General features: G+C 31.8%; 1 protein-coding gene across 1 annotated transcript; it reads left to right on the top strand.

Moving 5' to 3' along the window:
- Positions 1-5,297: 5,297 nt before the first annotated feature.
- LOC126699909 (transcription factor SPEECHLESS) lies at positions 5,298-9,361 on the top strand. The gene is made up of 3 exons (XM_050397878.1): positions 5,298-6,115; positions 6,703-7,245; positions 8,944-9,361. Exons 1-3 carry the CDS (start codon positions 5,708-5,710, stop codon positions 9,016-9,018), a joined length of 1,026 nt encoding a protein of 341 aa, XP_050253835.1. The 5' UTR covers positions 5,298-5,707; the 3' UTR covers positions 9,019-9,361.
- Positions 9,362-10,943: the final 1,582 nt, after the last annotated feature.

Genomic DNA, 10,943 nt, shown 5'->3' with positions numbered 1-10,943 from the left:
TAAATAAATTTAATAATCACATATTGCCCTTATCACATGGACGGAGCTGTTATTGGACTAGGGGGGCAATGGCCCCCCTAAATTTTTTTTTAAAAAAATATTATCATATTAATAGGTACTAATTTTAGCAATTTTGTTCAATAAAATTATACTTCGCCCTCCTTAATAATGCCATCAATTCTTTTGAGAGTAATATTATAGCCACAAACGTTTTTACAACATTTATACAAACTATTGAGGTAGCAAATTCTTATTGGTTCGTATGTTTATATCACTTTTTACTTATTAATAACCACTTATTATATTAACAATTTGTAAAAAATTTTGTAGTTTTAGCATTTTTTACCTTTTTAAGGACATAAAAAATTAATATTAAATCTAAAACAAAATATAGAAACCCAAAAAAATTAGCCCAACAACAAAAATTACCAATAATAAAACTAAAAAAATTAAGCCCAATTAATCTATTTTACCCAGAACAAACAACTTGACCATTTAAAAAATTTTAAACAAAAATCCTTAGTAATAAAACAGTAGACTCAAAGGCCAGAGCTGCCGCACGTAGCTAGCAATAAAGTCGCCCTCTCTAACTCCAAGTTCTGGCTCCGTCCCTACCCTTATCTTATTTACTATCCTCTCAAGGATCATCAAAATTCTTAGTTGTTCTTTTCTTGGCCAAGTCAGGAGACATACAAGTGATACTAGAATAAAATTGGTTTCCTATGAAGTTGCGGTAGAGTTGATGTACATTGACATGTTTGGCTTCAATTTGGAAACCCTTGCAATAAATGTACACCTACACTGTATGAAAGCTATGAACACAAACTTTGAAAACCCTTTTCATGATGAGCGCTTTTGTTGTGGGCCGAGTTCAAACCCCAAATTTTTTATTTAAGAACAAATTTTTTTATCAATTATACTAATCGAAACCCACAGCTTAAAGAGTTAATTTAATATTATGAAAATAGTAGGTGTATTGTACCTAAAATTATAGAAAATCTACAAATATATATATATATATATATATATATATATATTATTAATAAATAAAGTTTATTAATGACAAGACCAAAGTTACATCTCTACCAGATTACATTAATAATTATCTCATACATCATATATATGCATATTTCTTTTCACAATATTTAAGCTTTACACTTGTGTAGAATTCATATATTGTGAAAGGGAGGATATATATATCCGATACATGAGATACTTTTTTATACTATAAATCCAATTCAATATACCAATAACTTGTACTAAGTCACAACCCTGCTAAAGTAACATGAGAAATATACAACAAGAACAAAACAAACCATAAAAACTCAAGCCTTCCTACTAACATCAGGAATTGGAATACCCCAATCATAACATAACACCCTATTTATAATTGAATGTAGAATTTCCGTTTAGCCATCATCATAGTCTGATTTCCCATATCATTACAAGTAAAATACTTTCCTCAAACTTAAAAAGACTCATGGATTCTTCCATTTCTTTCTTCTCATATGTGGTAATAGCAGCCCCAATACCAATCTGCATAAAAGACCTTTAAAACTTGATCCCATACAAGACTTGGGTTGCTGACCAAATAGCCCTTCAAAAGCTCCTTCCAAATTCTTCTGGTTAAAGAACAATGAAAGAATAAATGATTTATGTACTTCAAATAGCTCATACAAAACACATAGTTAGTGCCCCCCCAAAAAAACCCCATTTAAACTTCCTATCCCATTACCAACTAAATGCTAAAGGCTAGCAAAGTGATGAAACAGTGTTTGGGAATTTCACTCGATTACCATACCTACTATCACCAATTTACTTCATCTTTGCTTAGTACCAACAGCTTCCCTAGTGTTAAAACAACTATACTTTTAAGAACTAGCAGGAGTCTAGTTACTCTATACTCTTCTTGCTTTCAACAAATATATATATGTGTGTGTGTGACCATGTAAGGTAAACAAGCAGTTTTCAGATATTTCTGGCTTCCAGACCCAATTACCATTTTGTAAAACGGTAGACACCTTGGCATTTAACTGGCTTGCTGCATCATAGACATTTCTAAAGCCATATTTTAGAAACAAAATATTTTGCCGATCCCCCACTTAACCTTAGAAAAGGCCTCGCCAAATACATCGGATTTAATATTTAAGATTGTCATGCTCTTCACTACCTTCTTATTTTTTTTTTTTTTCTTTTTTTTTTTTTTTTTTGAGAGAGAGAGAGAGAGAGAGATCTTCACTAAATAGCTAGATGCTCTTGCTTCTCAACGGATTAATATGAACCCAAGGAACCCATATTATTAACTCATAATAAATCCATAAAAATCTAGTTGTTTGCCTAGGCATGGGATACAGGATTAAAAATCGCCACTATAGAAGTATTAAACATTCACTTTAATATGTTGTAATATGACATTAAGAAAATCGAAATAATCTAATTTTATTATGCGTCACAAAATATGCAATATATATATATATATATATATATATTCATTTGCTTCATATTAATCTACATGGAGAGTGAGAGAGAAGATTAAGTTGAAGTTACAATTAATGTAACTGCTTTAAAATCTTAAATTATTTAATAACTTTTTCATAAATCTATGATGAGCCATATGATTTGCACATAAATCATATGTGGGAGGGCAAAAAGGCCAGCCCATGCTAAGCCCAAGCCAGGCACACTCGAAGTTGGGGTTGGCCCAAGCTTGATCAACACTGACTAGGTGAACACTGAGTTGCTATACAGAAGAGGTGCCACCTTGACAGAAACGCTCAAACAAAAGTCTACTGTTGTCGAGGATGCATGTAAAGTAGTGCTTTGGAAGAGTCCACTTGCCAGGCACAATATCCGGTGTCTAGCACAAGTTACAGAAAAATAATTTTGATAACAGGGTCATAGGTTCTACTCCTAATTCATGATTAGACATATTGAAATAGTGGCCTGAACTTAAAGAGTCACTCAGGCTCCAGGAGTGGAAGGACCCACACACACGTGGAATATTCCATCATCATGATGGGCCCACTAGGAGGAGGATATAAAAAGAAGAAAAGGGGTGAAGGTAAAGGGCTTGGAACAAAAATCAAGGGGAAAGAAAACACAAAAGAAAATGGAGTGATAAAATTTGGAGACAGTGATCAAGCTTGGTCACTAAAGGGGACTTCTTGGCTGTGAGCTATCCTTCTCAGATAGATACATTTCGAGCAAGCAAATGCTATATTGCTACCATAAACCATTAATCCTAGGCCAATCTGCTTTTGGAATCTCCCATTATGGACTATACCCAAGAAAACATATAAATTAGTTGGGGAGTTAGGCCCAACAAGCTACAAGGTCTCTAGGAAGGACCTCCACATTATATGATCAATAATTTGATATCAATCAAGCATTCATATCTAGTATATAAAGGACATTTTCAGCACGAAAAAAAAAAAAAAAAAAAAAGAAAAAAAAGAAAAAAAAAGAAGAGGTATATAGAGGACATATGTAATTTAAAGATGGATATAGTTATATGTTAATTTTATTGAAATTATTAAATAGTATAATATCATTGAATGTAAATGTGATAAAACATCAATTTTACTTAAATAAAATGCGGTTCCCATAAAACTCGCAACCTCACTTCTACTTAGATTTTTGGTTCATACTCCCCCCCTCCCCCACTCTCCCCTCTCTAAAACACAACTTTGGTTTCATCTCTTTATAAATGTGTGTGTGTAATTAACTTATGTTGGAGGACAATGGCAATGCTAAGTGATGATGCAAAATCTTCAATGGGTGATTCATCCAAAAAAATGGTGATGGAAGGTTATCAAAACTCTACAAAAAAAAAAAAAAAGGGTATCGGAGGGAACTAGCGTGATACCAACTTTATGGTCTTTGATGCTTAAATCAAGAAACCTTAAAGAATAGATTGGAGAGTAGGAGTAAAGTTTTGGTGTCTCATACCTTTGCAAATGGGGCGGTCGGGTAGCTCTTTTATAGGAACTTAGATGATCATTAGGGGCCATTAGTGTAAAAAATATATATAACTTGACAACTCTTGTAGCCGTTAGGTAATGGTCCATTACTACATCCAATGCCTTCTGTAGGTTACGCCCTTCATAGTTTTAGTCTTGTTGGCGCTACAGAGTCATCTATTAAGTTGAACGACTTTCTTAAGATTTTCCTTTGCTATCACTAAGTATAAGAAAAAATCATGAGACTCCTTCAAATATTTTGTTATGCATATCATGCGTGGCCTAAGCTATGTATATAAACCTATGTTTAAATTAATATGGCTGGATGATCAGAAGTTTTCAACCAGCTCATTTGAAGCCATCCTTCTTCCATGTAACATATAATGTACGTGTTTTTGTCTTGTTCAAAATGTGTATTTTAATTATGTTAAATAGTTGAAGACTTTTTTATCTTATTAAGCTAGCTTTGGTCCTCCTTAGGTGCAATATTTTATTATTTATTTAACTGATGATGGTCTGACATTTCAACTATTGTGACATTTTGTTAAAACTGTAGAACAACTTCTTGAAAATCAATGCTCCAATAGTACCATAAATACATAATCTTTCTCTCTCACATGAATAATAAGTGTTACTATAAATTTAATTAATGAGACTAACTATTATGTAAGAGGAGAGAACACATATTTATTTTACTTTTGGAGTATTCTATAACTAGTTAATTGCATCCATAACATAGAATGGAGAACAAAATCATGAGTTTAAAACAAGTAATGATTTAACAAAAAGGTTATATTATAAATTTACATCTTCTAATTTTAACTAATTTTCAATTCATTCTGTATTTTTTTTTCTAGTCATTAACTTTCATTCTTTGTCAATGTAATTTCTGTTTAGTTTTATTTGACCTCATTAATTAATTTAATATTTTTACTTTTTAAAATGACTACGTCGCATCTAAATTTTAAATCTCTTTTATTAGAAACAAGACTTGTGGTATCTCTAGAATTATTATCAATTAAAAATACGTTTGAATATCACTTATTTTATTAAAAATTAAAAATTAAAAACAATAAAAAATTACTGTTTACACGTAAATACTGTTCATTTATGTACTCCCACAAATAGTACAAAAGGTGGTGGTCATATTTAAAAAAAGAAAAAGAAAAAACAAACGCACAACGTGGACGTGGAGGCAAACATTCACTAATAAATGATACATAAATGACTACAACGTGTTGTTGACGCGCCCTAGTTACGATTGTGCATAGAAAATATCAAAAACAGTACTAGTGTTCTTCAATACTTCCTTTGTTATATATATATTATAAAACCCTTTTTCTCTCTCGCATTCAACGTTTCTCTCTTTGATTTATAGCTCTAAAAGTCTAATCTGTTTACTATTTCCTGGTTTTCCATTTTCTTGGGATTCTGAGTTCCACTGCCTCCCTAATTCCCCGTGAGAGATTCCTCAACAATTAACGGTTAAGACTACAGACTTGAGAACCCAAACCAGCTTTTCTTCAGGAAGAGTTTGATGGCGACGCTCAGTCTCTTTCAACTCAGCACTCTTATTTACTCCTTCTAGTATCCCCTTTTTCTTGATCTTGACAATCTCACACCCCCCACTTTTCCATCTGGGTCCTTTTCCTTTTCCTTTTGTCAGTCCCCACTTTTTCAAACCAAATAACTAAGCTTTTTTCCGACACTTTCTCTTTGCAGTTTGTTTGTTTCTTTTGGGGTTGAATATGGGTGATAGTCTGTCTGGTTTCTTTGATGAAAATGAGTTCGGAGAGAGCAACTTGGGCAGCGATGATCTTTTTAGTAATGATCTTTTTAGTATCTTTGAGAGCCTTGAGGGTGTGGTGGAGTTTCCACCTGTTGATGAGGTTGTGGTTGGGTCAGGTGAAGAAACGCCGAGACTGGTCTCTCAGAAATCCGCATCGTCCTGCAGTGCTTTGCAAGAGTCGGAGACTGAGCTTGAAATATCACCAAAGAGCAGCAAGAGGCCGAAGCTTATGACTTCCTCAGAGGAAGCAAACCCTGAAGGGCAACAAAAGGTGTCTCATATAACTGTGGAACGCAACCGAAGGAAGCAAATGAACGAGCATTTGTCTGTGTTGAGGTCACTTATGCCTTGCTTCTATGTCAAAAGAGTAAGCTACAGCTTATTTGATTTTTTGCTGAATTTTTTTCTTCTTGAAGTTGTTTAACTTACGATGGTACTTTAAAATAAATAAAATTTTAATAAATTGTACATAAATAAATAAGTTTAAAAATTAAAGTCGATCACAACCTAACTTTTATTTTCTTGGCTTTAAACTTTTCTATGTATTTTGGGTTAGTTTTTGGATCACTATATATGCTTTACTCTTCATCTTACCAACGCAAAGTCATTAGGCTTAATTTGGCACATAATTATATGCTTGCTTGGCTCTCAACTATACCTAAAATTCATTCGATTTATTGGAAGAGAAAGGCATAAAAAAAAAAAAAAAGGGGCAGAAACATGGAAGCGCAGACGTGATCCAAACATGCCTTTACTTGCTCCTTCACAAAAAAGAGAAGTGATAGGGTCACCTTATTATAAATTTTGGGACTCCTATTCATGCTTTGACTGTACCAAAGCATCTAAGAAAAACTACAACTAAAATCCAATAATTCATTTTGATTTCTTCCAAGTTTCTTACGATATATATTTATTTCTCTTGAATACTACTAAACTTAATCTTCTATGGTTTAGGGAGATCAAGCATCAATAATTGGAGGGGTGGTCGATTACATCAATGAGTTGCAGCAAATTCTACAATCGCTGGAGGCCAAGAAGCAACGAAAAGTTTACACCGAAGTTCTAAGCCCTAGGCTAATTCCAAGTTCAAGTCCAAGGCCTTCACCACTTAGCCCTAGAAAACCACCTCTAAGCCCTAGACTAAACTTACCCATTAGCCCAAGAACCCCACAGCCAACTAGCCCTTACAAGCCTAGGGTGCAACAAGGTTACCTCTCCCCCACAATGGTTACTTCACTTGAGCCATCTCCTTCATCTTCTTCCACTTCCTCCAATATTAATGATAATATCAATGAGCTCGTCGCGAATTCAAAGTCTCCAATCGCAGATGTGGAGGTGAAGTTTTCAGGTCCAAACCTTCTTTTGAAGACAGTGTCTCCTCCAATTCCTGGCCAAGCTATGAAAATAATTTCCACCCTGGAAGACCTCTCTCTTGAACTTCTCCATGTAAAGATCAGTACAGTCGACGAAACCATGCTCAATTTCTTCACCATTAAGGTAAAACAGTTTTACAGCTATTTTGCAGCTTTAAAATTTTACACACTTCTTTTCCTTTTCCTTTTTCTTTTGGGCTTTAATTTTAGGTCAAAAAATTTTTATTAGCATTGTAGAGTTAATATATATATATATATATATATATATATATATATATACACGCCCACACAATTCACTTTTTATTTATTTATTATTTAATGAGAGCCCACAATTCACTTTAGTGTTGAGTATATGTAGAAATTTAAAGTATCTTCACAACTCTTAACTTGTATTTATTTTTTATGTCTTTTAATCGAAGAGTCACTAGAAAAGTAATTTTTAATGGGTAATTATAGGTTTATTGTGTACTTTCAATATAAACTAGGAATTTTCCTTTTTTATATTAAATTTATCTTATGAGAAAAGTTAACGGGTGCCTTAAAAATATTGGTTTAAAAACTATTTTAAAATTTTTTTTATGGGAAAAAGTAAAAAACTATTGATTTTTTGACATCTTTATATATTTTTCATTATGGTTATGTTAACGGCTGCCCTTAAGGCGATTGTTGATAAACTGTATTAGAAAAGTTTTAACAACATTTTAATGAAAAATATAAAAAGCTGCCAACATAATTAATTGTTTTATTATTTTCTCGTAAAATGTTTCTAAAAATAGTTCATAAACCAATTACCTAAAAGCATTTGTTAACATTTCCCTTTCTATAGAAGTGGTATTACAATTTTTTTTAAATGGTTCATTAACAAATGCCCTAAAGACACTTGTTAACAAGACCTTTATTTTATTAATTTGGAGTGTTATGATAACTATTTTTAGAGAGTAACTTTTTTTTTTTGGGGGGGGGGGGGGGGGAGGGGGGGACGGCTCAAGGCATTTGTTGTCTTCAAAAAGGGTACAAGGGATACTATAAATTATATTATATAATTTTTATAAACTAATGTGTTACTAATAAAAAATAAATATATAAATATTCGTTTCTTGTGTTTTTAAAATTCACCAATAATATTAATTATCGCATTAATTTTTAAAAGTTATGTAATAAAATTTATAATATCTAAAAGAAGAAACATATATATATATATATATATATATATATATATGTATAATGTCTTTAATATTTTTCCTTAATAATTTAGGAATCTATGAAAATGCACCTCGTTTAATTCATTTCCTCACTCTCTCTCTCTCAGGCATTGAAATTATTGTCTATAAGCTTTTAAATAGACAACTCTGCAAAAATTAGAGGTAGTTCAAAATCATAAATTTGTATATATAGAACAGAACCTGAGTCCAGTATACAAAAGTATTAGATCTGTTTAGATGTTGACATATACCAAATATTTGTTACGTCTCAATATCCAACGCATGTGCACTTCCGGAGTAAAAGAGCCACTGAAACACTGAACGAGGAAATTTGTGCAAGGCAATATATTCAGAGGAAATTGTGTGCATGGTTGATTTGCAGTTATTTCGAAGTCCATATCTGTTAAAACTGGCGTTTTCGTTGTACTGCACTGACCATTAAAGTTTAATGCACGTCTTGGAAACCACGAGATGTTGCAGAAAACTATGGTACCTTCAAGTTATTGTTCTCATATATTAATTTATTGAAGAATTGTTTTATGTACACACATTGCTTTGATTAGATTAAATTCATTAACAAAAACTGAAAGCTAATGATTGGGTATGTCTTTGATTAATAGATTGGAATTGAATGTCAACTCAGCGCCGAGGAACTCGCTCACCAAATTCAGCAAACATTCTGCAAAGTCCACTAAGATAATTTGATGAGTCTCAACCCTAACAAGACCATTGTCTCTCACTCTCAGCTGAAGAAGTGCACTAATAAAAGGGAATGTGGGAAAGGCATTTACCGACATTCCTATTAACTACATTTGTAATTTTTAATCAGTCATGACCCTGTATTTTTTATTTTTATTTTATTTTATTTTATTTATTTTATTTTATTTTTTTTCTAAACGAGGCTGAACTTTATTAGTAATACTGGTCATTTTCTATCATAGAAAATGACCTGTATTACTATATTAGGTAGTGTAACCCTCTTGTAACTGAGTTCTCAATATTTTAGTCAATCTATGAATTTCAATTTTCATTTCCAAAGTTCTAATTATAGAAAATGACCTGTATTACTATATTAGGTAGTGTAACCCTCTTGTAACTGAGTTCTCAATATTTTAGTCAATCTATGAATTTCAATTTTCATTTCCAAAGTTCTAATTAAATGTCCACAATGAGAGAGAGAGAGAGAGAGAGAGAGAGAGAGAGAGAGAGAGAGAGTTCAATTAAATGTCTTCATCTACCATCCGTGAAGCAACATCTAATACGTGCATGCATGTAATGTATACACAGCTTTGGAGATGAAAACTTCAAGGTGCATTTCTGCCATGAACATGTTTATATCTCGTTATTGAAGAAAAAGGGTGACTATTTTTATTGTTGCATATTTTAACCATAGACAAATGTTCAATAATATGTTTTTCCCTATCCATAAAAGAAAAGGTTGATACTGACAAAATGTTTTCTATCAAAATCTTAAGGATAATGTTAAACTTATTTCTAGTTTTACTACAAAATGATTATAAATTAACATGAAATTGAATTTGATTGATATCACTTTAGTAACATTCATGATAAAAATATATGAATTTCTTTTTAATGGTTGGTGATAACATCAGTTTATTAGACTTATAAAATAAGAGTTTTGTTAACGAGTGCTCTTAGGACATTTGTTAATACTATTTTAGGAAAACTTTGTACACCACTTTCATGGAAAATATAAGAAGTCATAAAAAATTAATTATTTTTTCTTTTTTCTTAAAAATTTTTTTAAAAATATTTTTTAAACCAATGCCCTTAAGATATTCGTTAAACATCGAAGTATTAGACAATACATTTGGTAATTTATTTTGGCCATGATCAGCAAGACATTGTTACTATTGCTGAAAAATGTTGATCCAAGCTTTACCCTATTATTTGTAATATTCTAGAACTTGGTAAATCTTATTCCAGGTGTAAGTTTATAAATTAGCTGAATTAGGAGAAATTTCAATCGATTCTCCAGAAAGAAAAAAATGAAAAAAAAAAAAAAAAAGGAGAAATTTCAATTCTACAACTCAGATTACTGCTACACTTACTCTTAGACTCAAAAGTGATATTAGAAAATTTATTACATAGCCTTTATACTCTGATATTTCACCAATCATGAAAAAGTAATGTTAACATTCATTTATTATATTTTGAAATATATTAATCACATTCATTATTAAGTTAGTTTGTAAAGATTATACGGTAAGTTTCGTAGTATCTATAACATTTTCCTTTTATTTTAGAGAGAATTTTTCCTTGTGAGTTGTGACTAAACCTAAATGGAATAATCTATATATCCCTAAATACTTGAACCATACAATTCCCTACAAGACATGCATGGCAAAAGTGGCAGCCGACCATTGGTTCCTCACCTCATTTATTATCTGCAATATTAGTTAATATCATGAAGAAGCCTACCCAATCAGATCTAGCACTAGATGTAACATAGGTTTTAAAAATTCTGAGTGTTCCCCTAGTCTAATGTTAGATACGAGCCTAAAAAATAAAAATGTAAGTTTGCTAAGTATTTGAGTTATTAATTCCTTCCAACTTCAAAGAACCCTATCCTTTTGGCAGCATAGAGTTTGTTGGAACC

This window comes from Quercus robur, chromosome 9 (assembly GCF_932294415.1).
Source record: "Quercus robur chromosome 9, dhQueRobu3.1, whole genome shotgun sequence".
Lineage (NCBI taxonomy): Eukaryota > Viridiplantae > Streptophyta > Magnoliopsida > Fagales > Fagaceae > Quercus > Quercus robur.
Note: the sequence above shows the minus strand (reverse complement) of the source record. Positions and strands in the feature narration are given on the sequence as shown.